At 40.2% G+C, this 27,296-nt stretch overlaps 4 protein-coding genes across 4 annotated transcripts; 2 read left to right on the top strand and 2 right to left on the bottom strand.

Annotated features, from left to right (window-relative positions):
- The first annotated feature begins 2 nt into the window (after nt 1-2).
- Nucleotides 3-9,016, top strand: dnajc14 (DnaJ (Hsp40) homolog, subfamily C, member 14). Its single transcript, XM_062442376.1, has 7 exons — nt 3-138; nt 1,875-3,325; nt 3,452-3,558; nt 4,030-4,149; nt 4,291-4,451; nt 4,637-4,739; nt 5,546-9,016. The coding sequence occupies exons 2-7, from the start codon at nt 2,090-2,092 to the stop codon at nt 5,838-5,840; spliced, it is 2,022 nt and encodes a 673-aa protein (XP_062298360.1). The 5' UTR covers nt 3-138; nt 1,875-2,089; the 3' UTR covers nt 5,841-9,016.
- Nucleotides 9,017-9,639: 623 nt separating this feature from the next.
- On the bottom strand, nt 9,640-15,633 carry inpp1 (inositol polyphosphate-1-phosphatase). Its single transcript, XM_062442400.1, has 6 exons — nt 15,373-15,633; nt 13,929-14,134; nt 13,778-13,838; nt 12,555-12,755; nt 12,267-12,441; nt 9,640-11,078 (listed from the first exon to the last, which is right to left on the bottom strand). Exons 2-6 carry the CDS (start codon nt 14,130-14,132, stop codon nt 10,580-10,582), a joined length of 1,140 nt encoding a protein of 379 aa, XP_062298384.1. The 5' UTR covers nt 14,133-14,134; nt 15,373-15,633; the 3' UTR covers nt 9,640-10,579.
- Nucleotides 15,634-15,648: 15 nt separating this feature from the next.
- LOC134003267 (protein S100-B-like) lies at nt 15,649-19,364 on the top strand. The gene is made up of 3 exons (XM_062442411.1): nt 15,649-15,769; nt 18,228-18,371; nt 19,011-19,364. The coding sequence occupies exons 2-3, from the start codon at nt 18,228-18,230 to the stop codon at nt 19,152-19,154; spliced, it is 288 nt and encodes a 95-aa protein (XP_062298395.1). The 5' UTR covers nt 15,649-15,769; the 3' UTR covers nt 19,155-19,364.
- A 166-nt stretch (nt 19,365-19,530) lies between these two features.
- LOC134003249 (bile acid-CoA:amino acid N-acyltransferase-like) lies at nt 19,531-27,221 on the bottom strand. Its single transcript, XM_062442389.1, has 12 exons — nt 27,095-27,221; nt 26,031-26,158; nt 24,505-24,714; nt 24,120-24,219; nt 23,618-23,808; nt 23,344-23,519; nt 23,061-23,177; nt 22,780-22,865; nt 22,407-22,500; nt 22,201-22,281; nt 21,874-22,009; nt 19,531-21,725 (listed from the first exon to the last, which is right to left on the bottom strand). Exons 2-12 carry the CDS (start codon nt 26,137-26,139, stop codon nt 21,625-21,627), a joined length of 1,401 nt encoding a protein of 466 aa, XP_062298373.1. The 5' UTR covers nt 26,140-26,158; nt 27,095-27,221; the 3' UTR covers nt 19,531-21,624.
- Nucleotides 27,222-27,296: the final 75 nt, after the last annotated feature.

Genomic DNA, 27,296 nt, shown 5'->3' with positions numbered 1-27,296 from the left:
GAGGGGAGGAGGAAGAAGAAGAAGAAACTGGAAGAAAGTGGAAAAAGGAGCAGGAGAAGAAGAAGTGGCTAAAAAAAGAAAAACAACACGGACACTTGGCTGTCTGTGAACAAACAAGGTTACACAGTTATCTGAGAGGTACATGTGAAGTCTGGTTTGTCTGAATGCAGATGTAGAAATGATTAGTCTAAGTTACTAACTGGACTCGTCCGGTGTCCAAAATATATCTTATGTTGCTGGTGAAAGCTCACAGGAAGGTGAAAGTAGGCTTTAATATGAGCTCCGTACTGCTATCAGCTAACACTTAGCTGCTCGGTTGGTTAGTTAATAGCTGTGTTGTGGTTTTTAATCTTAATCTGAGACTTTATTCAGTTAAAATGTTGTCTGGTTAGCCACCTAGAGGCAAGCTAATTTTAGCCTGTGTCTGTCATCCTGCCTTGGCTTGGCTGCTTCCTCATGCTAATAGCCTGGCCGTCTGCTAACATTAGCCTCCTTTGAAACAGCTGGTGTTGCTATCAGAGTTAAATTAACATGAAATGTGTCACCGAGCCAGTTTAATACAGAGGATTGACCGTGCACTGATGGCGGGGTTTCCACTTTTGATCGATGGTAAAAGGAGGTCAGACGTCTGTTTATGCAGCCCGTCTTTTACATACTTTCTCTTTGGTTAGCTGAGTTAGCTTAGCCAACAACAAAACTATGTTTGATATTTGTTATATAACTAAACTCCTCTGAGCCTCGTAATGTACGTGTTCAAGCAGATTTGAGACTCATGTAATGAACTTCTGCTCTACAGCTAAGGCCATGTAGCTGCAGCATGTGTAAGTTAAACATTAATGAATGACATTTCCTTCAGTCGTCTTGAGTTTAATCCTTTATTGAGGAACAACTTTAAAACCCTGAAGTGTGTCTCATCTGTGAAAAATAGCCGAATATTCATATTAATATTGTAGCTCTGGCATAACATCAAGCTACAGATCTGATCTCCTGTTCATTGTAGTGGTCAGTGTAAAGTATAAACTGTATTTTATTTGTCCCCACACCTAGTATACCTTTATTATTTTGTGAACATGCCTTCAAGAGCCTTTTTTGAATTTTTAAACTGAAACCATACTGTGCAACATTTAGTGTAGATTTCATATATGTGAAATGCTCTTTGTGTAAACAGCAATTGTTTTCAAGATTGACACATTTTCTATTTATTGTTTAGTCTATAAAACATCTGAAAGTGGTGAAAAAGGCTAGGCAAGGTGAGGTACTACAAAACTCAAAAGATATTCAGTGTAAAACTATACAAAACAGAAAAAGCATCAGAAGAAGCAGAGAGTGTTTGACACTTTTTTCTGGATAATTGATTTAAACAGTTTTAAAACCTGCATTTTGATTAAAGATTAAAGATTGACACATTCTTTAACAAACTAAAGGGTTTCAGCTCTATTGCTCTTTGGTGAATAATATGGATAAAATCGTCCATGACAGTTACCTGTAAATGTATATCTTGATATTGATATACTCTGTCATACAGCACAAATTTAATTGAACATTTTAAAGATACAATAATCGAATGGGAATGTCTGTTTTTGACAAATTCAGCAAATGCAATGCTTGAAAAAGTGCAGCAATTCATCACACACTGATTGATGATTGATTGTATCACTATAAATCAATCTTGCGCCCTGGATTTTTCAATTTTTCTCACAATGGTGTAATAATCTTAGAGAATTTAAATGAATAGTGTCCATAGTATAAACAGTATGGTAAAATCTGGGAGGGTTGATAATGAGTATATGTAATTGTATTGCATATCTTCTGCTTAATTGAATTGTGCATGCAGGCAGTCTGTCATAACTCATAACTCTAACGTTGCTTTTCAGATATTTACCCAATCCACAATGTGAGCTGTGTAAAACCCTTCTGACACCCTGAAGCAACTGCTGATATGGTGGACCTGAGAAAGACCCTCAGGAGCCCCCAGCCTCACTTTTTTATGAGAGCCTGGGGAAAATGTTGGCACAGATTATGGATTTAGGATATCATCTTCCATGAGAATCCATTTTCACAGCTCTTCAATCAAGTATCAGTGAGGAACATGGAGAGAGAGGCAGCAGAGAGGGAGATGGACGGCGTTACAGACACTGATGAGGAGATCTCTGATGGTGATCCCACTCAGTCTTGTCACTGGGAGGCCAGAAAGACTGAAGACGACTACAAGGAGCCGGAGGATGAAACAGCCTATCTCAATTCTAACGCTCAGGACACCCCAAACCCAGCCACTCAACAAGACTCTGGCATCGGTGAAGCAGAGTACTGTGGATCGACAGAGGCCAAAGAGGATACTGAGGAGGTTTCAGATGAATTAGAGCATGAGAGCACCGAAAGTCATGAGAGCTCGCAGGTTATAAATCAAGAGGAGGATGAAGCTGCAAAGGAGCAGCACATGAATGGGGAGTCTGTTTGGAGGAGCGCGGGAGCTGGTCGGAGGTGCAAACTGAGGAGCAGTGGATCGATTTCAGAACAGAGCAGTCAAAGTTCATCCAGTGCTTTTTCATCTTCCTCCTTTCAAAAAGGCAATGTTGTGTCAAGTGGTGGCAGGCACAAGCAGACCCGCAGACGTAACCACCATCACCATCAGCAGAATCGGGGCCGGCGGCGGACGGGAAACCAGCTAGTCTTAGCTTTCAAGGAAATGCTGTCAGGGTCTCTCAGTTTCTGGTGCATCTCCTGCGTCCACATGATGATTGAGATTATTGTCACATTAACTCATAATTGTGGAGTCGGCGTGGAGACTGGAGGGGTGAAACTTTACACATTTGGGCAGCAGCTCTTTGTAAAGATCACAGATATACCAGGATTGAAGGCAGACGCTGGTCGAATTTTGAAATGGACGAAATGCACTGGAACAGACCTGGTGGATAAAACTGTTAGGTCAGCCAAGTGGGCAAAGACAGCTGCCTTATCTAGTTTCAGACTTTTCTGTGCTTTGGTAATTCTGGGGTCCCAGTGGCTAAAGGGTGCGTTAGTCCGGCTTGGAGGAGAGAGGGGGAAACGCTATTGGGCAGCTTTTCAGGATTCAAGGTTTTGGAACAGGGTGGTGTTCATGCTGGAGAAAGTCCAGAGCCGGTTCAGGAGGGTTGGCCGCACACAACCGTCCACCCCTGAGTCACCAGGCAGAGCAGGGAGAAACCAACCAGGCCAGGAGCTAGAGAGACTGCTTGCATTGGCTGAGGTCCCAGAAGACGAGCTCGACCCCTTTACGGTGCTTGGCGTGGAGGTCCACGCGACAGAGACCGAGCTGAAGAAGGCCTACAGACAGCTGGCTGTCCAGGTGTGTCTGCTGTGCTTGTGTGAAAGAATTAAAATATTACTGTTGGATGCCTCCAATAATGACTAATAAGTTGTATGTGAGGCGCCTTTACTCATGCAACCTTTTTCTCTGTCCTTTCTCTTTTAGGTCCATCCAGACAAGAATAAACACCCACGAGCTGGAGAAGCGTTCAAAGTACTGAGGGCTGCCTGGGATATTGTCAGTAACCCAGAGACACGACGAGAGTATGAGTTGTGAGTACACAGAAAATGGTGATCACAGGACAAAATACTCATACTAACTAGTTATTGTAACAAAAATTTTGATTATTTAGTGGCCTGTTTTTAAAAAGTCTTTCAGTATTTTACCAGTTGCACTGAAACAATGGTTCTTTTGCAGTTTAGTCTTGTAGAGTTTCTTTCTAAGCTCTACATTAATTTCTTATCTTGTATTTGTAACTACTGTTCTGAGGAGTCCCTCACACTCAAGGTCCAACTGGCTTTACATGATAGTTGTTTTAACTTTTAAAGTTTTCTTCACTTTCCATTAATTCACAATAGCATCATTTTTATATTCTACAAATAAATTACTAGAAATCGTTTCAGTTTGTTGTTTTTTAAGTTGATTTTTGTTAATTCACCAGAAATTGAATATTGATTTAAAGTGGTTTGATTTGCATAGTGTTTTGACACATCACCAAGCAGTTCTGTTTCATCTCCACACAGGAAGCGCATGGCAGCAACTGAGCTCTCCAAGTCCATGAATGAGTTTCTCACTAAACTGCAGGATGACCTGAAGGAAGCCATGAACACCATGATGTGTACCAAGTGTGAAGGCAAGCACAAGTATGTCGCTGCACCCCCAAAAGCATCAGCATGCAACATTTCCTCAGCCTGAAGTTTAAACATTACACGCAGCTGTATCGTGTCTTGTGTAGTCGACTATCGCCGCAGTCATGTTTCCTTTTGTGACCTGTCTCTGTTCAGGCGGTTTGAGATGGATCGTGAACCAGCTGAGGCCCGCTTCTGTGCTGAATGCAACCGTTGCCATAGTGCTGAGGAGGGGGACCTGTGGGCGGAGTCCAGCATGTTGGGCCTACGCATCACATACTTTGCCTGTATGGATAGCAAGGTGTACGATATAACAGGTAAATGTCAGCTTTTGTCCTGCTTATCAACAACAAAACACAAGCTCATAAATTATTAGCAGCATCCACCCTGCTCGATGTCTGCATCCACAGCTGAAAGAAAAACTTCTGAGCACACTTTCTAATGATTTTTTAAAATCATAACTTATCTCTCTGTGACTTGTTGTAATGCTTATGTGTTTCAGAGTGGGCTGGCTGTCAAAGAATAGTAATTTCTCCAGACACACACCGTGTGCCGTATCACATCTCCTTTGGTGCAAAGAACAACAGCAACCCCACACGAAACAGGTACATCCCCTCATCTGTCAGCTCTTCCTCGCTACATTTTGCCCCAGATTCATTCAGAAACTGATCTTGGCTGATAGTTACGGAGAATTTGACTTTCTACAACATCTGTCATGATTTACCTGTTTCAAAATATGAAGCAAGGACCAACGGCAGACTAGAATCTTCTTTTTGGGCATGTGATGACATGAAGATTTTCTTGGATGATTTTTTTGATATATCAGTTGACAAAACAAAATTAGGACAGTACTTTAATAAGGAAAAACAACATAATGTTTCAGAAAAAAAGACTCTGCAAAGCAAACATCACCTTCCATTGTCATAATAAATCTTTCAGTTGAACCTGTCTTATACCTCTCAAAGTCCTCCCCTTGAGGTGTGATACACTTGTCTCATTGCTGGAAACATTTACTGTAGTCATTGTTTGTCACTGTGTCCACAGCCTTCTTCCTTGATTTCTTCCACACTGGCAAATCTTCTTCCCTTCAGTCCCAAATATCAGCAAATCTAATAACTACACCCCATTCTTGTGCTATAAATGGCTTCTGGGAACTCCCCCCGTATATTTCCAAGCTTTCTGCTCTTGATGGTGAAGGAGAAGCATTTGTGTTCTATCTTGTTAGAATAATGATAACAAAATGATACTCTTTGCATTTTTATTGAGATATACTTAATTTACTGCACTCATGCTGCTGTCACATGACCAGCGAAACAAGCAGACTGTTAATAATTAAGCAGCAATAAACAGTATCATTTAACTTTAGGTTCTCACCCAAAAGATGTCTGAACTCTCCAACGCTTACTTTCAGGACGCCCTCAGAGCCCGCCCCAGGTCCAACCAACCCTGCAGACCTGCAGGACTTCTTCAACCGCATCTTCAAGGGAGGACCTCCTAATGACATGGCTGCCAATGGGGGCTTCTTCCCCTCAGGTCCGCCCCCTCATCACCCACCTGGTGCTGGAGCGCCCCCGTTCTCCCCTCCACCGAGCCAGACGGGTTTCTTCATGCCGGGGGGTCAACGGCCAGAGTCCGGCGAAACGTGGGCTGAAAGTGGCAAACCCCCCAGAAGGAGGAAGAAGGTCCGAAAACCCTTCCAGAGGTGAAGTCCGTTGACTTCTCCGTGCGTCAACTTAGCAACACAGGGACACAATAAATAATGGCCATGTTTGTCTTTCGCCTGCCTGTTGGCATGCCGGGAAGGCTGCGGTCAGATCAGTCAGAGGAGAGAGAGACTGGATCATGAGGAGGAGCCAGTTGACTGAGTCAGAGTATTGGATGAGGGTTTAAGAGGTGGCAGTGACGGTGCTTTACCTCTCAGTTCACCTTATTGTATTGTCTGTCTTTGAGACAACTGTAGCCTTGGCATTGAAATCCTCATCAGGATGCTGTAATAAAACGTTTTCCTTTCATAATTTCCTGCCAAATCCTGCAATGCATGATTTATTCACCTGCATTTTATCACTTCAGTTCTTTCACTTTTGTTGTTAATGTTTTGTGTAAGGTTAGTTTAAGACATTGGGGTGACAGATTTATGGTTGACCATAATCAACATGAAGACTATAATGATCTGGCCAGCTTCACTGTGTCATTGTTACTCATGTTTAGTGGCTTGTGGATCTGTTTCCAGATCCAAGAAATAAATCCAAACCAGCCAAGCCAAACTTAACTACATTTACAAAAACATCAGATTTATTGAAATGTGCGGCCATTTTTAACATTGCAGAATCATTTCTGTATACAAAGCTGCACATTTTGAATGGCTGACACAGTTTTATTGTTAAACTGGCCTGAGAGCTGCTTGTTTTCCCAGGAAGATCAGTGGTGTGGTTCTCTGGTAATAGCCGTACAGACAGCAAGAGAGGGCAAAATGATATTTCTGTATACATACTTCAGTGGATGTCATACAGTCAACCTCCAGCATTAAGAATAGGACACAACTAGCATTTGTTTTCCCCTCTACTTTGCAGTAATGTAAAATACAATAAATAGATTTTTCTCTAGTGGACAAATGTCAAATTTGCGCTCATGAAAAAAAAGGTTGATTTTCAGTGTTAAGATATTACAGAACCTCTAAGAATGAAGATATTACACACTGTTGTAATAACTTATCATGTCTATTCATTCAGACTTGGTTATACTAGAATTATATTTGTGTTGTGATTACCAGAGAATCACATCTGTACTGTGAGACACACTACAAAAGAAGTTTATTTTTACATGACAGGTAGAAGAAGTTTGAATTGAACATGTTCATTAGTCCGGCCAGAAGTGATGAACATCTGGTCTCAGAAGAAGCGATAGTGAACTTGTGATGTAGTCGATATGTAAAATCTGGACATGAAAATGTAACAGCAGGAATCAGTTCAGTGGTGATCTTTTAATGTTGAACCCCAGTCGAGCCGCTGTGAAAAGTGACGCTTTGACATTTTGAAATGTTATTTTTCTCTACCAGGGTTAAGAAGATGCAGTAGGATTGGCCTTTACTGCCCCCTGTTGATTCGCTGTTTAACCTCGCATCTGCCTTCTGATGTTTGCTTTATTGAAAATGTCGCAGCTGATTGACAGTTACAACAGCTGAGAGACACCCGAGTCTTAAATTGATGTAAAGATTACATAAAAAATTGTTGTTGTTCAAATAATGAAGCAGAGTTGAACTGGATTGAAACTGACAGTGCTGTCTTTTTTTTCTTTTTCTTTCAGCACTATTATTATATTGTTCAGACTGAGAAAATGTATTCTAGTTGTCTACATTTTTACACAATTTTAAGTAAGTCTTAAGTGTGTTCTTCAAGTGAAGTGCCATTTTATGTCAGCCATGATGTTTTTGGGCATGTTAAGCCAAGACTTCTACACTCAATACAAAAAAATCTACCTTACAAAAATGTTTTCTAAATAGGAGTGCTTCCCCTGACCGAGTAGAGCTCATCAAATTTGTTTCCAGTTATCCTGGTTATTACACTCAAAATTATCTCTTTTGGCTCATGGCTGCCTGTATTTAAAGAAAAACTTCCACCCGGGCAGAAATAAGCTTTCAAAATGTCAATATCACACAAACAAAAAATCGATTTAAGGGCAAACAATTCAACTTCATTCTTTCCTCTGCATTGCTGTACGTAACAACATGAAGGATCTCAAAACTAATAACCGGTTATATATTAGGTTTGGTTTCTTGATGTGGTTCTTGCATAGAAATTACATGTTTATTTTTCAGCGTAGGTTAATTTAAAAGAAGTTCTTGTTTACACCTGATATGTGAATATTGTGAGAGTGTAGTGAAACAGCAATTCTGTGTGATAAGGCAAATGATAGCAGCTATTTTTTTATATTGACTTTTTTTTTTTGTTCTTTTGTGTTAATTTGCACACCCACCCCAGTTATAACACCAGAGGGTTCCTGAACAGTCATCAGTGATTTATCCCCAACCAGACTCCTCCAGCTGCAGCTGAGTAGGAGGTGTAGCTCGCTCAGCTAACAGCTCATTTGCAAATCAAGTTGTTTTTTTGGTAGAATTTGAAGTTAAAAAGGAGTGAAAGATTTTCAAAGTCACCATTTGAATTGCATGACCGGTTACCACTCTGGAGAAAGCCCAAGTATAAGAAACATTATATGGCATTGTGATGCATAATGTGGGTTTGTGTGGTAGCTTTGTTGTCCATTTAAAACAGGATAATGTGTTTTCCATGTTTCTCTTCATGTGTCAAATAGCTTTTTTCCCCTCCTGTATCTATTTGACCATTTTCCCACACATGAATCAAGCAGTTGTAAATTAAAAATTGGATCAAGAATTGACTAAATTAAAGTGAAAATATCCCTGCAAAGATTAAAGGAAGATTAAAAAGCCATGCCAGAGCCTTGAGGGCTCCTCAGAGGGGGAATGGATACATTCAGATTGTTACTGGTGGCAGAATAAGATAAATCCAGAAAGATTACTTGGATTAATAATGCTTTTTAGTACATTTATTAAAGATTTGTTTTCAATTTGTGCAATTTTTCTTATTACATACTCATTAAGGCCTTGTTCTTAACCGCATTTTTAGACAGCTTTTGTACCATGACATACTGTCAAAGACTTCCTTCACTCCGTGTCTCGTAAACAGGAGCCACAGCTGTAACCACGATAAGCAGAGCGCGTTGTTTTCCACACGTCCACCTTGACTTGAGAATGTACAGTGCTGTGTGTTTGAAAAAGGTAGCAGTTCGAAGTCCAAGAAGTCAATGGAAGAGCCAACACTTCAGTTGTTTGTTTTTGTGTTTTCATTGAAAGTTTTTAACAGAATATGCAGAAGGAGTTATGAGGCGAGTTCCCTGGCTGGCAAAACAGTTTTAAGATTTCACTGTTGGGTTTTATTTCCCCTGCTTTCTCTGGTTTTCAAAATAAAGATGATTTCCTATATGCACAAGGTGTCCTCTGTTTTGTGCTCAGTACATGAATGATTTCTCAATTACTAAACAATCCAAGTTATACGATTTTAAACACACACAGTGACAATGACAGTGGGTTTACACATGCCTACACTGCAAACATCTTGATAAGAATTTTCCTCACAGGAGCTCAAATAGGTCCAACCCCTCAAACTGGCGCAATATTTCATTTTACTGTAAACCCCCTTGCTGAAAAGGGCTCTGTGTGTCATTGTTTTACCTCATATGTCTTTTCCACTCCCTGACCTTGTTAACTAATGGTGCTATAGCCATGGAAAGACGGCAGGGCATGTGTTTCCTGCTCCTTACAAGGAGTTGTATCAGAGCGATGCAGATTCCTGCACACAGCTTGATTTGAGCCTCATTCACTCACTTAAATTATTCATAACCTTACAAGTTAAATAGGGCATAATTCATTTGATTAAATCTGTCACTTTTCATAGCGACAATTGTGACTCCTTTAACTCCAGAAAACATGAGGACAGAAGCAATCTTTTAATGCCACATCACCTTTTCCTCTGGCAGTGAAGTGTTCCTCAGCTGTCCAGCAGTGAGCACTGTCGTTTTTCTCACTATTATAACTTCTATTATGTAGATAAACTGTTACAAAGCTTAGTAATATTTAATAAATGCTTATCAGGCCTGAGTTAAACACAATTCACAAATAAGGCTTGTTTTAGCTTCTAGGAGGAAGTCAACAAATTGGATTATCACACCTCAACAACATGATCACTCTCAGATGATTGTTATAAAGCATTCTTATGATTGTCTAAACTTTCTAACTTCCATCCCACCATCCTGTGAAAAAAATCCTCCCATCCAATCGAGATGGACACCAGATGTTCCCAAACTTTCTGTCCCTTTGATCCCCAATTCCCAACGTGTCAATTTATTACGTTTCATTAATTGATAATACTGAGAAAGTGAACTGCATGCTTCTTTTTCTGTGTGTTTTTAACACAAAAAGCACATCTCTCTTGGTTTGTTGACTATGAACTTGAGAAAAAGATGATGCTTCTTCATATTTTGGATTTGACTGACATGTTTGATATGTTTTTCCTTTCCTTGCACTTTTCCTGTTGTTGTGCTTTCTGAACAAATATTGCAAACCTGAATCTTGATCACCAGCATCAGAGCTGGATCATTGGTCGGTTTATCATTTCTCCCGCTGAGGCCGACCTCCAGTTTGGGAACAACTGTTTAAGACTAAGGCAAACAGTATTTACAAATTTTATTTAGCTCAGGCCTGATGTTTACTTTATCATATATACATTTGCATATATATCTGGTTAAAAATAATACAGTATGATTTATAATTAGAATATTTAATCCTATGCTCTAATATAGAAAACATGAATATGATAATATATGCAACAATAAGTGTGTCAGCTTGTGTTGATTACATCCACTCTGCTTTGAACTACAGCTTGCCTTTCAGAGCGCTGACGATGCTGCGGAGCTGACAACAGTCTCGGTAAGCCACCAGGCCTCCGTGATTCGACCAGCGATCTGCACCTTTACCCTCGGTGTAAGGCTGGTGATACGTCAGTTCTACCTGGTGATCTTGTCCCGCAGAGTTGGACTTTAAACTCTTTGTCAGGTCTGCAACCCCTCCTCCGAGGGCTCGGAGCAGGGCATGAGGGGCGCAGGAGTCCCACTTGAAGGTGCTTCCCTCTGAGAGGACGTAGACGTCAGCCAGGCCCTGAATGACACACAGGATTTTGTAGCCGGCTCCGGAGGCATACATCAGCTTGTCGGGGCCGCACAGAGAGGTCAGGGTCTCCTTCACCACCTGCTTTTCACTGGAGCTCAGCACCGCCGACAGCCCTTGCCTGCCTGCTGGTCTGTCTTTGGGCCGAGACACTGAGCAGACATTGACGTCACCAAAGGACACGCCCCAGAAATGCTTCCCCCTCCAGCTGTGAACACAAATAATCAGTGGTGATGTGAGAATATTTTACTTCAGGGGAGACAAGTAAAAAAAGAATGAATCCTCACAAATGTTTGCAAAAACATGTCTGGAGATTAATGTTTAATTTCTCCTCAACTGCAGTAAAATCAGTTTCTAATTTCAAAATGTCTTGTATGTGTAGTTGTTTCACGAAAGTTCAGGAGTTTCATTAGGTCACGAGTCACCTCATCATCTTAACAGTCCCCACAGTCTGATGATTGATCTGACGTGTGGGGTATCTGGTCAGACTCATCACTGGATGCTTCTCACTTAATGTTTTCCAGATCTTAAATCTCAAAGCAAAAACTTAGCTTGCATGATGATATCTGGCTATGTGAGGTTACAAGAAAGAGATCCAGAGACAAGTACAAACAGAATGAGAAGTACAGATACCATCAAAGACATTAGTTCATACTGTGTAAGACCCTTCCCTTTCAGGCATACATGCGTTTTTTTGTCCATTTTGTATGCCTTTGTTATGTAGCGTTAGTAGAGACAGATGAGGGAAAGAGATCCCTGTTTGGATTCAAACTAAGAACAATGCAGTTCATGTTCAGTGTCTTAACCTCTAAGCCACAAAAGTGTACCAGTGACGGTGATTTTACATATTTGTTTCATGACTAAGTGAGTACACAAGTCCTGTTTTTGTAACAGTCACAACAATGGTCCTGCCAGATCAGAACTGGTCATCTTTCCCGAAGACAGCACAGGAAATAACTGAATGCCATCACACACGTACACACATTTCAAGTTTGACAATCTTTGCAAAAATATAATCATACTTTGATTCAGATGAGCTTTAGGGGTTGTTTTAAAAAAATTTAAGAATGCGTCAATATGGAAGGACTAGCTGCATGAAAGGAAACGCTAAATGTGTAGAACAATAATGGAGCATGAAGTTATGAATTGTGATGAAACTATATCCAGATCAATGACACAAGCAACATTTAATTGAAGACTAATGTGAGATTGTGCATTTCTAGTGGAAAGCTAAATACATTTATATATGATTAAGGAGGTCCAATAACATAATATGATGGTCATTCATTTTTTAAGAGCCTGTAATGTACATAAATGCAGTGGCTGCTGGTTTCAGTACACACTCTGCTAGAAACTCATTAGAAGAGGAAATGTGTCCGTCAGTTGTTTAACTTACGCTCCACCTGCTGGATCTTTGTGGTTGAACGGCTGGTTGATGACGCCCATGACGGGTTCACCCGTGCTCCGGAGGTAGGCCCCAATCAGAACCAAAGCACAATGCAGACCTGAAGGAGACAGGTGGCCCTCCTCCAGCGCCTCTTCTCGGCCCTCTATATACTGGCTGGTGGCATCTTAAATTGAAAGAAGACAGAGACAAACAGATGTTAATGTACAGCTCTGCTCTCTGCAGTGTGCTACTGGAACGAGTTCATTGCAGCAGTGAGGAAAATGCTGAGCCTTTCACCTATGGGGTCGATCCAGATGGCGAGCTCGGAGGGGCTGAGGGGCACCGACAGACCCTCTGTGTGAGCATCAATCGTTGCTGGGTCTTGGTGAATGGCACGTGCCAGGAGAGATGCTGCTGTGTGGTTACCGTCCAGCACAGTGGCCAGCAGTGTGGCAGTCTCCTCCTCTGTGCCACACACTGTGACTGTCACACTCTCACCTGCAGTTACACAGAGTCAGTGAGGATTACAACAGAGCACAGACGATGACATTTACATAGTGAAACACTCTTTAAATATTAGCGCAGTGACACGCTGATGTGTTTCCTTTAAGTTCTGATCATTTTGGATGAAAGACAACTCGCCATTGTGGGGTTCCAGCGCAGATCATTAGGTCAAGTCTATATTTAACCCTGCTAATATTTAGTGTACCTATGTGAAGGTGGGCTGATTATTATAAAGCACTTGTTTGTCTTGTGTGGTCAACATTTTAACAGATAGAAACTGTCACCAGATTATTTTAGTTACTGTCAGGTTGTCTATTTCAGTTCACCGCTCTGAGTAATCAGCTGCATCTTTGCTTCTAAATGCCTAAAATTTGTTGTCAGGCAGCTTCCAGGTGAAAACGTGTGAAAACAACCAGCAGTCTTCTCAGTGAAACTACTCTGATTAAAATAAAGGTTAAAAACCAAAAATGAGCAGCCACTCTCTATCTCTCTCTCTCCCCCCTCATTTCCTGTCTTTTCCCTAATGTTGGCTGTCCAATAAAGGCATAACACGCCTTCCAAGAGAGACAGTTAAAGTAGGAGGAGCACAAGGAGCACCGGGACTCAAAGCTAGATTATAGTACTCGCCCAAATGATCCTACATAAACCCAAACATATGAGTGTTGGCTTCAGCAAAAAATGATGAAGAATAAAGTCATCTTTCACCATAAAGTCATTCACATCCAAAGTAAACAAAATATACTGTAGTTTTTATCAATTATATGCAATACTGCATCTGCGCATGAATGTGCAATATATATATTTGTATATATTTAAATTTCTCTGTCTTATCTTTCTTTTCTCTCACACCTTTTTTAAGGATTTTAAATATTTTATTGTTTCACTCTAATGGAAACTACAGCTTGAAGAAGCCAAATTTCATGGCCTTCAATGTTGCCATGTGCTGTGATGCTGTGCATTTGACAATAAAAGCTCTTCTTGAATCTCTTGTGTGAAGTGCAATATGAAGTCATTACCAAGCCCATTTTCAAACTTGTTGGACTCCTCTCCATGAATGAAGCCCACCATTTCAGGGAACTGGACAAAGAAACAAATAGGACGTGAAAAAAATGACCATAAAACGCTCCACTCACAGTTCATTTCACATGTGTCACTCATTCCTCGTACCTGAACACCAACGTCATGTCGGATCACCTCCTGGATCACAACATCCGCAAGCGTCTTGAAGTCCTGGACAAACTTCTTATTCTTGTCATCTCCAGTCTTTTCTTGAACGAGGAGCTCAAAGAGGGCAGCCTCCTGCCTGCAGACCCGAGCCACATCAGCCGCTTTCTCAGCCACCCGAAGCAGCAGCCTTAGCAGATCAGCCATGCCTGAACAAAGGGGAGGAAGAGGAGAGGGTTTTTGTCAGATCAGAAATGGAAACACTGTGTGTGTGTGTGTGTGTCAGGTATTCCTCATGTTGGTGGACTTGTCTCCCTCATGGAGGCATCGAGCAATTCCCCGTAATGCAAGTAATTAATTTTAGAATGAAGACTTGGTTTAAAGTGTAGGTACATTTAGGGTAATGTTAAAGTTAGGGTTAGGCGTGTGGTTGTTATTGTTATGGTTAGTATAAGTCTCCAGGAAATGAATCAATGTGTGACTGTGTGTGTGTGTGTATATATGTGGGTATGACTTAAGTCACTTTCAGGGACACACACCAGACTGAACAACAGGTAAATATGGACAGCTTGTACAACTGAGGATGAAAGCTGTGTCCTCAAGTGGTAAAATGCGGGTTTTTGGGTCAGTGGTTCAGGTTAGGGCCAGAAAATGAATGTAGGTCTATGTAAATAAGGACTCGCCTCTTTTATGGGGGAAAAAAGCAAGACCCCTTAAAATAATCATTGAATTTAGGGTAAAGACTGGGTGTAAAGTTGAGCTAAGTTTGGTGCTTTGTTAAGGTTAGGGTTAGACATGTAGTGGTTTTGGTTAACTGTAAGTCAATGTAATGTCCCCTGAAGTGATGGAAACACGAATGTGTGTGTGTGTGTGTGTATGTGTGCGTGTGAGAGAGAGAGAGAGAGAGAAAGAGGCAGGTCACCCTTGCACACACTGAGCTAAATATAGTCTCAAATGAAATGAAAACAGGGCATTTCTGAAAAAAAGACAAGCCTGCAAGGTAAGGATGTGGTCTTCACAGCTCTGCACCAGCACAGTATCTCTGCTTTAAGTCAAACGTCGGATAGACTGACAGTTTTCAGATCATTCTCCTAAAAAACACACCAGTAATCCAACATTTCAAATAAATATATGCACAACTTCTAAAAAAGTTACAGCAGGAGAAAAAGCATGATATGTGTAGAAAGTGATGCCTGAGTACCGCCTACACACTGATGAGGGCTGTTAGTAATGTTGCAACAGAGCAGTAGCTATAAGATATCCAGGGGTGGAACAGGCATAAACCTACATAATGTCAATTTAGTCATTTTTGACTTGCAGCTGTACTCAACCTTACTCTAGTCAACATTATCAATGCTCATAACGCCCATTTTAGAGGTTAACAAGATACTGCAGCGGAAGGAATGTAAAGGGAGCAAAAAGTGCCGTGAAATGACTGAAATCTTACCAAAACCAGGTTACACACTGCTTATTCCCCTCTGTCTCTGTCGGTGTAGCCGTGTTTTCCTCTCCGACCTGCAGTCACCAAACACGGATAATTCAGTGTGACGGGGACGTGAGAGGACGTCGAGTTTCAGGTGTGCAATAAAACAATAGTCTAAAGATTTTCATTAACACATATCTGCCTGCTCTGGTTTCGTTACGTCAGAGCGAGTTTCCTACCGGAGGAAGGGCGGCCGCTCCTCTCACAGCAAGGCCGACAGACACAAGGTACGGACAGGCACGCAGCCAGAGAGCGCGCGGTCACCGGGCTGTTCAAGGTAAAGACAACAGGAAGCGTCCCTGCGGTGCGTTCAGGTGCAGCTCTCCAGCTCAGAAATGTCACAACCACGGATTTTTTACTAGTATGGTAAAGCCATAAATCATCTTGTATAATGTTTCATGCCCTTTTACACCTTCACATGCACCAACTGTGGTATATGTACGAGTAGTTCGTGTTTGGTGACATTTGTTATTGTGCTGCATGAAGAAAGCAGCAGGCTAAAAGAGATAAGCAGACATAAACATGCGGCAACAACAAGAAGAGACACTGCTAAAAAAAGACGGGAGCCTTGGACCGGTTTGGACCCGGAAACAAGCGAAACGTCGCGATTTACGTCATGAATTAACAAGCAGATTATGTACAGACACGTAGGTTTATAAAGTACATGATGGACAGACAAAGCACAAAAACATTTTTCTTTATTGGACTTATACATGCCCCTTGAGTAGGACCCCCATTATTATTATTATTATTGTTATTATTATTATAATAATTTTGTATTATTTATTTTTTTATAGCAACAGCAACATTTACAACGTATAGCTATATACTACAGGACAGTCACTTTAAATTTGTAGTAGTAGTTGGTTATACAGTAGTGCAAATAGTGTGGTTAATGTAATATGTTACTTTGGGTGCACAGTGGGTTATGTACAGTATATGCACATTGGACTTTACATATAGCCTAATATATATTCTGTGTATATACAATTTCCCCCCCAATCAATTTCAATATAAACTGGATGTGATTTGCATATATGAGTAGCTGAAGTATTGGTAATACATTGTTATTGCACAGGGATTGTTTATTGTCTGATTTAAGTGCATAGTGTGTATTGACACATGATTTTCCCCTCTGCATATGGCATTTATGACCCTTAGTGCACATTAAAGCTATCATGTTGATGTTCTTCCTTTGTACACCAAATCTCACAAGCGATGGCAGAAATAGAATACAAACCTGAGGTGAGACTCTTCTCCTTTTCTGAACTCACTTTCTAATAATTTCATACAATGCTTTATAGATGTGATTGATGCATGCCAATTAAAATAGGTGGGACTGGGGGAAACATAACTAATATATACAAAAATAAAATAATGGCAAGCCAAACAGTAGCATATAGCCATGTTACCAATTGTCTCAATTGCAGAAAGCTCTGAATGAGAAACCAATGTTAAAGTAACAAGTGCATAATTAATGTACAGAATGCATTTTGTTCTGTGTGTAATTTAGAGTCTCTGCAGTTCTAAGAAATGTGAATGGTGGTGGCTTATTGTCAGGAAATTGCATTTCAGATTTTCCCAATCATATTTCCTACAAATGCAATAACTAAGGGAATCAATTAAGTCCCAGTAATCATATTTCCGAATGGTAAGAGCGAAGAAAAGGGAAACAGACTCATCTCTGGGCAGACTGTAAGGCTGGCATTTTTTAATGTTGAGATTGTGTCAAGCTTTGGCTGTTTCTATGTTATATAATCACATTTTACTGTAACATTCTGTGAGCCACAGCTCAGCACTAGCAGCTCTTAGTCTCTGTTTCTATAAGACTATAAATACACTGTTAAGTGCTAGTTGCAATGTTGGAGGAATATTGCAAAAGCTGTATGATTTTTTGGCATGGAAAAACAGCGAGACCTGAAAGCTTTTACAACCAAAATCAGGAGGAAAGCGAAAGAAACTGCTAAAATCAGAGGTGAAAAAAAAATCACAATTGTTTGTTTATTTAATTTATGTGTGTTTGTGCTCACACACAGTGACAACAAAGTTGTGACACAAAGTTGTATCTACATTTTCACTTTAAAAACTATATCTGAACATAATTTCACAAGCTCGAGGTATTTTTTGAGCTCATAAAAGCATTGTTAACGAAAATCCATCCATGGCATATGTTGCAGTCTGTGGGTATTGTGTTTTTTTTAATTGTCCGCTGAATATGCAAGTCATTATCTGAATCTGAATCTTATCAAGAATCCCCTGTTAAATTAAAGCACTATGTGTGGACCCCACTTAAGTGGTGAAATAGACCACAAGTGGCAGTGGTGAGAATGAAACACACACACACACACACACACACACACACACACACACACACACACACACACACACACACACACATACTCTAAGTGAAACCTGATCATGTTCAAATGATGCATTTTAGGAGTAAATAGATTTCAGTCAAGGCTTTGACCACTGATATCCATTAGTTGTGCATTACACAGTTCACTGCGGATGAGAAGCCTTCACTTGGGTGATCGATACAGTTTAGTGTCCACAGTAAATTGGGCGAGGCAGTCGGCACACTGCTGGGTGAGCCAGTTGCATTTAGGATCCTTACAAGACAGATAGTTTCTTCAGATGGAGGTAAGACAAGCTAAGATCATTTTCATAGAGGATGATAATAATATGATAACCTACAAATGCATGTATATGTTAGTGTATTTTACGTTTAAAAACATACAGAAAGAAAATATCTCTGTCATATCCTCATGAGGGAGTAACACACATTAGTAGGAATTCATTTGAATTGTTTGTTTCAGATGCCAAAGGAGAATATGACAGACCTGGAGAACGGCATGGTTACCATCATCCAAGTGTTTCACAAATACTCGGGTCATAAATGCAAGCTGAAGAAAGCAGAGCTTAAAGAGCTTATCAACAATGAGATGAGTCACTTTATAATGGTAAGTTATGTACCTGAAAGTGTACAAATTGGCATGTTCATGGTAGCACTTTATAGTATAATGCCTCATAAAAACAACTTACAGATAATGGACTTTTAACAAGCATGTGTCATTTTGAAATTTCTGCTTAGACACAGCAGTGTGCCATGGTTCAAATCTGTGTTGTTGTCAATTAGATCTTTGGATATGTTGAGAAAAACTATACTAATGCTTTTATACTCTTGGTTGTTGACATAACTTAAGAGTGAAATATCATGACAATACTGGATGCATGACAAGATATATCGACTTTTAATGACCCGCCAATCATATTTTTGGCTTAATGCTAAAATAGGATGCTAACTTGTGACATTTTAGTACACATATTTAAGTTACAGCTTAGTTGTGTTAATCGATGATTCTGTGCTGAGCAGTGGAGTCTGCAACATCATAAAATGGCTAATGTACAGAGGATAAACTAACCACATTCGTCTTACACCACCATCAGTATCTAACCATTTTGTTTCCTGGTATTTAATGAGTATTGCAACCTCATGCTGTTGCAAATGTGGCCACTGACGTTTATTAAAAGTAAGTTGCATTAAATTATAGTTACATAGCTGTAAATGTTTCAACTCTTATTCACTCTTGAATGAACAGAAAATACACGAGAACGAAACCCTGGATGAGCTCTTCGCAGACCTCGACCAGAACGGAGACCTGGAGATTGACTTCCAAGAGTTCATTACCCTCATTGCCATGGTCACCTCAGCATGCCATCAACTCTTCAATCCAACACTATAATTAATAGTGAGAATGTGTACCTATTACCCATTAAAGATCTGAGGAACATAGAAACCGTGTATTTTATTTTTGGTCGGACTGAATATAAGCTGAGAAAATGTTGACCCACATCGTCAAAATTGATTGTACAGTCTATAAAATATATAAATCATGGCAACACATGAAGAATCATGCATTCACTACAATATTTACATATTGCAGAGTGAAAGCACCAGCAGCCTCAGACCTGTATTTCTGGATTTACATTTCCTGCCTGATGCCACTGAGAAAATTAACAGCAACTGCATGGTGCAGATGTGAAATATTCCCCATCCATAGACATTTAAACTAATAAATAATTTTATTCAGTATAGCAATTTTCACAGAAATAATAATAACACACAAAAGTACAATTGCTACACAACTTAAGGTGAAACAAAGGCCAATTTGAAAAGATGGGTCTTCAGTTGATTTTTAAAAGCTTGTACAAGACTGCAGACCTCATGTCTAAAAGAAGAAAGTTTCATAGTGTTGGAGCCACTACCACACGAAAGGCATGAACACCTTTTGTTTTCAGTGGAGAGTGAGGGTCAGAGAGAGGGTCCTGATCAAAACACCAAGTGACCTAGGCATGGACAAGGTCACAGGTACTCAGGTGTCTGTCCATGCAGGACTCTATATGTGAAAACAATAACCTTAAAATAAATCATAAGCCTGATGGGAAGCAAATAAAAAGAACTTATAAAATGGGTGTGATGTGAGTCAGGACTGGAGGAGGGTTTCATACTGCCCACCAGATCAGTGAGGTCTTGCAAGGAAATGGGAGAAAACAGTCCAAAATTGATAGCTGAACTGCATTCAAGATTCAAGATGCTTTATTTGTCAGTCATCATGTCAGACATGTGAGCGAGATGTAGTACTCAGGTCTCAGGATTTGAAAAATAAATTAAATCTAATTAAAAACCAGCTAAAACAGGCTAAACATCATATGTAGAGAGGGGAATAGAGGACGGGAAATTGCTAGTCCTCACATCTCTAATCTTATCTACCAAGACGGAGACAAAATGATTGCAATGCTTATTTGACAAAACAGGCACATCAGGAAGTGCAGGAGTGACAATGTTGTTGATGTCCAACAGGACTTTGGGGTTGTGTTTACTGGTGGAAATAAAGTTGGCAAAATAAGATGCCTTCGTATCTTTAACCATGTTGTTTAACTCAGTTAAGAAGGTCTTTGTACTAAAGACGATAAAGCTCAGTGGATTTCCAAAGGTCGATCTGCATGCCGACATGTACGCCTTAACAACAAATTGTGTCATTTAACCAGCGGGAGAATTTATGGAGGGGACAAGTCACATTTTACAAGGAACCACTATATCCAAAACGGAGGAGCATTGTGTGTTAAAGGATTGAACAAGACCCTACTCTGTGATGTCAAAAAAGAAATCACAGTCAGAGTGTAAAGAGCAACCCTGGATGACTGCTGAGGTTCGAGCCCTGCTGAAAGCAAGAAACTCTCTTTAAATCTGGTGATTCGGCTGCCCTCAGGACTGCACGTGCCAATCTGAACAAAGCAATTAGATTGGCAAAAAGAGCCCATGGTCAGAGAATTCAGGATCACTTTCAGGATCACAAAGACACCAGGAGACCGGCAGGGAATTCAGTCTGTCACAGACTATAAAACCACTCCCATATCCTGTGATGACAACACTGAATTCCTGAATGACCTCAATAAGCACTTTGCACGGTTTGACACACTAAACAACACACCAGCAGTGAATGTCACCCAACACCATAATGAGCAGGTGCTGAGTTTTGACCCAGCTGACATCTTCAATGCGCTTGGGTCTAAACCTGCAGAAAACTTGTCAGCTGTGAGTTGATTAGCACTTAAAACTCTTACTGGACAAAGAATCAAGTTTAAAGACAGGTTCAACAAAACACAATTATATCTTATTATCTTATTATATCTTCATCAAACCTCATGATGAAGGATAAAAATAACAGAAGAACTTTTAAAACCAGTAAGTCAGTAAATTAAAATACATTAAAAATGGATTACAATGACCAACTCTGATCACCGACTCACTCTGAAAACAGCTCTTGATGATCACAGTGCCCAAACTACCCGGGTAATGTCACAGTTGCACGTGCCAGTAGCAACTGGCAACATAACATGTACGGGTCTAAGCAGCAGCTGATCTGCCTTCTCCTTCCTGTATGCAGTGTATGTTAACGGGCAAAGTAATGTTCTGACAGTGACTGAACACCCCCACCCTGTGGAGGATCTGCAGCTTGCTAAATGTGAATGAGTGAGCGTGTGATTTTTTGAATTAGTCCTTCTTCTTTTTTTTTTATGGCGGTTGGCTTCCAGCTTTTGCTGCATTACCGCTTTTGAATTAGTTGCACGCCAGTTGCAGGAAATGCTCTGCATCTTAAAAACAAAACATGCACGTTCTCTGCATGTGCAGTCCTCAAATAAAACAAGACTTCACCCCCTCAGATTACTTTCCATAAAACCCAGGATTTTCTTCCAGGCATCCTCCTGGGCAGCAGCGTGGAGTGCGAGGTGACCTCCCCACACAGTGATGACTGCAGGAAAAACAAATCAGGGCAGCATTTTAGTTATAATTTCTTTACACAACAGTAGATACTTCATATTACAATCAATCTCACAGTTAAAATGTAATAAGTATAAAGTGGGATCTGGGTAAGCTCAAAATGTAGGTACAAAGCTCACGTTTTCTTGGTTTGACGCTCCACAGCGACGTTCTTACGTTTGGTGAGTAAGGTGGTTCAATTAGGTGACCAGCACCGGGATAAGACAAACGGGTAAACAGGTGGGATTTACCTGCAGCTGTCAGGGTCTCTTCGATCTGATGACCAGAAAAACTGTGATTTCACAACTGTAACTGTACAGCAAGTCCTCAAACCACTACATACAAGAGCAACGAAGTATATCCCTGCTAACATGGTGTGTTTTTGTCTAACCAGTATTACACAATAAACATTTTCTAAGATCAGTGATGTGTAATGCTGGAAATGAAAGGAAAATAAGACAATTTACCACATTTGCATTCTCAATGCTCGAGGAACTCAGGTCGTCTTCACCCACTATGTACATTAGTGGACAGGCAACTTTCTCAATCTGCAAAAACATAGATCAGATCACACATCTCACTGATATCCATACGCAAATTATTATGATGTTCTTTATGCATGTTCGTGTGTGTGTGTGTGTGTGTTGGTGGTCTGTTTAGTCTTTCACATCACCTTCACTTTGCTCTCAGGTTGAAGGTTTGCAGGCAAGGAAATATCTCTAAAACTGACATGGCCTTTATCATCATAAGTCCAATATTTCTCTTCACTAAAAAGATAATGTAACAGAAAAAAAACCAAAAATCATATAATTTTTTTCAAGACCAGCCATAAAATAATTGACAATAACCTCAATGATACACATTTCCTGCTGGATGCACAACTCAACAGTGTTATATCTCAGCAAATTTATAAAATCCAGGTTATATTTACAAGATCTCAAACAATAAGACATTTAGAATAACAATCAGCTAACAATTAACCTCTAAGACTGAAATTAGTGCTTGAGTCTAGACTAAAATAAACGTAATCTTAAATTAGAATTTACCTTTCAAAGCTTTCCTTCTTTCCATTTGAGTCTGGGAGCTTGATGGTACTTCCTACTGGGCCGTTGATACAAATCAAACAGGATGGCTGGAGAGGAGAACATCAATTGTGAATTTTAATCAAATGATCCTCATCCAATATTAGTCAAACTCACATAACTTCATGAAATGTACCATTAACATTCCATTTCCAGACATCCAGGTATATAACTTTCATGTCTACATATTCTAAATAAAAAGCTGCAGGCTATGTGTTGATCAGACACTGAACTTTCTGACGTACTTTGACACCAGTCTGAGTGGCAATTTGAAGAGTCACGTAGACTCCAAAGGAGAGACCGATGATCCCAACTCTGTCGGCACAGACCTGATGATGATCACGAAGCAGCTCGAATGCTGACTGTCCAAACATAAACAACATATTAGGACATAAAAGAATGACCAAACAATTAACAGAAATATGAACTTTTAATAAATGGACAATAAATGGCTGGTGTACGCTTCTCAGTGAGAGATGCAGAAAACAATGAACACATCATAAGATAACATGAAGCCTCCTCTCTTACCTTGAAATATGCATCACCAACGTTGATGGTATTCTGTGGGGGAGGTAAATCTTTGTGCCCAAAGTAGGCGAGGGAAAGGCTAGCATAGCCCTTGGATGCAAACAGGGCAGAGCGGTACTCTACTAGTCCTCCGCCCATTCCCCACAGGTCCAGCATGGCTGGAAATGGGCCTGGACCTGCCGTGAAACAGTACAAGAGGTGCTGTTCGGAGAAAGAGACACTCATATCTCAAGCAAATTAAAACTTGAGAGAATGCTTAAAATTGTGTGCTCACCAGGCGGTAAGAACAAAGTTCCTACAACTCCATTTTGGCGAATGTCTATTCTCTTTACACCTGGTGCCACATACCAGCGCTCAGTAGTCACAGTAGCCAGCTCAGCGCTCTGTAGCTGACTGGGTGACACGTGGCTCTCCAGTAAAGACATCTGCACCATGTATGGAGTCTCTACGTTTTTTTTCCTCAGTCTGTGTGAAAACAGCACAATTGTGTCAGGAAAGTCATCAACCATTAACCATTGATAGCAACAAGGACAAGCATATGAGTTTGCCAGAGTGCCTCCACTCTGGTGTTCAAGGACAAATGTGTATGAGCAAATCCTAGAATTCACAACAGTTAAGTCAAAATGAACCCGTTGACAAACATGCTGTCTTCAAATTACAGGTGGAGGCTGGAGAGATAGAGAGAAATAGTGATCAGTGCTAAACGGCCATATATCTGAGAGAGAGTTTAAAAATCATCTTGTTCAGCTCTCAATGAGCCTTTTTTAAAAACCTGCCTCAAACCTTCTCGTGCACCCGGTGCTGGCTTCAGTGCCCAGAGGAGTCCCATTGGCTCACAGCCCAAATATGAACCCCCGACTGAATGATCCCTGGCCACTATTGGAGACGAAAAGGACACAAAAGAGAGGGAAAAGAGACAAAATCAACATCCTCCTGGTTAATATAATTGTATTTCTAAAAGGTGTCTACACAATGAACTGATTAAATCCAAACTCGCAACTTTCATTAGTCATTATTTACAACTATAATTAAATCACAATTAAACACTATTTTCAGCAATTGTAACATGTTAATATATTCAATGTTTGGTATTTAAATGATCACAAAAGCATTCAAATAAAGCAGTGAATTTACTGTCATACAAAACTCAGAGTGACTCACAGTTGACAGTGCCATCTGCATTTGTATTGTAGTGGGCAAATGCCTCCCACAGGTCCCCATCTTCACTGTGCATTTGTGCACACACTGTAACTGGAGAGTGTGGTGTCAAGAAATGTCCTTTAACACTGATGGGTTCATCTATGAGGGTACGAACCGGTGTGGCTGTTAGTACAGGGGCTTGTTTATAGCTGCTCCTCCATCGAACTGCACCTACAGGTAGAAGGAAAATATACTTGTGATGTTCAACTCTGTGAAGTTTCACAGAGGACACAATGTTGTAGAAGTACTTAAGTCTAGGTGTCACATTTTGTGTCTAAAGGAAGATAAAGATCCTTCAATATCAACGTGCTTTGCAGTCTGCCACAGTGTCATTCTAGATATGTCTACCAAATGGTGCCAAAGCAAGACATTTTACACTGCCATAATTTAAGCTGCAACCATTTTTTGTTTAATTGATTAGTCACCAATTATTAAGTTAATTGCCAACCATTGTGATAATTGATTAATCACTTTGAACAATTTTGAGGGAAAAAAAGGTCAAATTCTCAAATATGACTATTTTCCTGGTTTATTTAGTCTTCTATGGTAGTCAAGTGAATATCTTTAGGTTGTGGACTGTTATGGACAAAATAAGACATTTGAGGGCATAATCTTGGGCTATGGAAAACAGTGATTGAAATTTTTCACCATTTTACCTAATATTGTATCGACCAACCAACTAATTGATTAATTGAGAAAATAATCAACAAACGGACTGCATTTATGGCGCTTCTCTAGTCTTCCAAACACATTCATACACTGATGCAAAGTGCCACCCTGCTCATCAATTTGTGGAGCAATTTGGGGTTCAGTATCTTGCCCGAGGACACTTTGACATGCGGACTGGAGGAGCTGTGGATGGAACCACCAATACTCTGATTAGTGGATGACCCGCTCTACCACTGGAACCACAGCCACCCTGCCCTCAATGAAAATATATAGTTATCTGTCCTAGATGGTCATATTGGAAGGTCCTGTCTCATCAAACAAGATAAAACATCCAACAAAAACTTAACAATTAACCTAAGATGCATCTATCCTCCAAATTTAATTTCCATATTATATGATCTATATAAGTAGTGCCATTCTTTTTGCTGCGATGATGACACAATATAGAAAAAAAGTCAAGTAAGGGTTCAGTTATCTTAAGTTTCGATGTATGAGCATGTGCTGACGTGTTAGGATTAGAAACAACTGACAATCATCAACTCAGTCTCTTTCATTCATTAGGCTCAGTGCCTAAAACAAAATGTGATAGAAGTTCAAACACCTCAGTTACAGCATGGCCAGGAGCAGTATATCAAATAGGTCAAAGCAAACTCCACAAATACATTTACAGACAAACATTTACACTACAAACTTCATGCAGCAGTTGTAGAGCTACAGAATTACATGAGAAGATTAACTCATGGTCAAAGTTCACTGCTCAAGACAAACCCAGGTTCTTCAAACAACCAATTTTAAAACACATAAAACAATATTCTTACCCACTGCACCATGCAAACATGGCAGCCGCCTGTGTAGAGTGAAGAACGGTATCATCTTCATGCCTATAAGCTGCCGTAGTGTTACCATGCTCATGTGCACACTGACCATTATGTTGTCGCTGTCTGCCCTATAAATCACAATAAGTAAAGGTTAAACACCAACATGCATAAAACAACACTGTGCCATGTCTATCTAGTAAAAAGAGGTTGCTCTGCCGACTCAGGTGCAGAGTTGAATATTAAGCATTACAACTGATCCAGGGGTGAACTGCACACTCTGCTTCCAGGATTTGCCTGTTTAAGATTTGTTCATATGTTAAAAAAGAACCTCCGACCTTTGTCCTGCATAATTCCCTGGCTCACAATTACATAAGAAAACACATGCTGCCTAGCAACTGGTTAAGTCCTGAAAAATGTGGATTTTTCTAGTTTTTTTTATGTTAGTCAAAAAACATTTTACGATGACTACTAGAATCATAACCAAAACTAACCATAACTCAATTCTGTTTCTCTAACTGAACATGGCACAAAATGTTCCCTACTTCACTGTAAAGTCCATTTTCAGTGTTTGTGCACTGGAGGATTCAGGTTTGGCTCCAAACTAGTTGTGATTTCATAAAGCATGCATGTTAGAAAGTTAGATTTAAGGTGAAGAGGAATACTGTTGTGTACAATGCTGACACAACATGTTGAAAACATAAAATTGACCACTGGCCCGACACTTTCGACAGCTTCAGCATTTAATGGATACGATATGTAAAGAATTTAATAAAGACTTGGTTGGAAATGCTAATTCATTATTATTGTGTCAGCTGCACAAACCCTATGGAGGCAAAAACACACAAAAACTTTCCGTCAACGAGGCTGACCAGAATAACTCAGTACGTTTACATGCAGCAAAAAATTCGAATTTCTGATCGTATCAGATAAAGACATGCATAAAACCGGATCGCTTGTCTGAGTATACATGCGGTTCAGAGAATTGGCTTAGGCTACAGTATACAGATCTGTGTTCGCCTGATAAATACACAGTGTTCCAGTTACATTCAAGTAGTTTAACTTACCACACACAGCACACCTATCTGGCAGTGCAAGTTATTCCGGATGACAGAAACGTCAGGCTGAATCCAAGATTGCTTTTCATTATGGGGTCGCGTCTTTCCTCTTCTTTTACTCATGTCCCAGCTCCTCCCAGCGATGATGTGTGAGAGATGTTAGGACAGATTCATTCATTCATTTACTAAACTGTTTAAACTGTTTCTTTCT

This window comes from Scomber scombrus, chromosome 3 (genome assembly GCF_963691925.1).
Source record: "Scomber scombrus chromosome 3, fScoSco1.1, whole genome shotgun sequence".
Classification (NCBI taxonomy): domain Eukaryota; kingdom Metazoa; phylum Chordata; class Actinopteri; order Scombriformes; family Scombridae; genus Scomber; species Scomber scombrus.
The sequence above is the reverse complement of the archived record's forward strand: the minus strand, read 5'-3'. Positions and strand labels throughout refer to the sequence as shown.

Excerpts from the sequence above, each read along its gene's own strand:
- dnajc14 (XM_062442376.1), top strand. The coding sequence starts at position 2,090 with ATGGAGAGAGAGGCAGCAGAGAGGGAGATGGACGGCGTTACAGACACT. Across the intron at positions 3,559-4,029 it reads ACACGACGAGAGTATGAGTT|GAAGCGCATGGCAGCAACTG; the intron begins GTGAGTACACAG and ends ATCTCCACACAG. Across the intron at positions 4,740-5,545 it reads AGCAACCCCACACGAAACAG|GACGCCCTCAGAGCCCGCCC; the intron begins GTACATCCCCTC and ends GCTTACTTTCAG.
- inpp1 (XM_062442400.1), bottom strand. The coding sequence starts at position 14,132 with ATGGCTGATCTGCTAAGGCTGCTGCTTCGGGTGGCTGAGAAAGCGGCT. Across the intron at positions 12,756-13,777 it reads CAAGTTTGAAAATGGGCTTG|GTGAGAGTGTGACAGTCACA; the intron begins GTAATGACTTCA and ends GTGTAACTGCAG. Across the intron at positions 11,079-12,266 it reads AAAGATCCAGCAGGTGGAGC|CTGGAGGGGGAAGCATTTCT; the intron begins GTAAGTTAAACA and ends TTGTGTTCACAG.
- LOC134003267 (XM_062442411.1), top strand. The coding sequence starts at position 18,228 with ATGCCAAAGGAGAATATGACAGACCTGGAGAACGGCATGGTTACCATC. Across the intron at positions 18,372-19,010 it reads AGATGAGTCACTTTATAATG|AAAATACACGAGAACGAAAC; the intron begins GTAAGTTATGTA and ends TTGAATGAACAG.
- LOC134003249 (XM_062442389.1), bottom strand. The coding sequence starts at position 26,139 with ATGGTCAGTGTGCACATGAGCATGGTAACACTACGGCAGCTTATAGGC. Across the intron at positions 23,178-23,343 it reads TTGGTGATGCATATTTCAAG|TCAGCATTCGAGCTGCTTCG; the intron begins GTAAGAGAGGAG and ends ATGTTTGGACAG. Across the intron at positions 22,010-22,200 it reads GCATTGAGAATGCAAATGTG|ATCGAAGAGACCCTGACAGC; the intron begins GTAAATTGTCTT and ends TCTGGTCATCAG.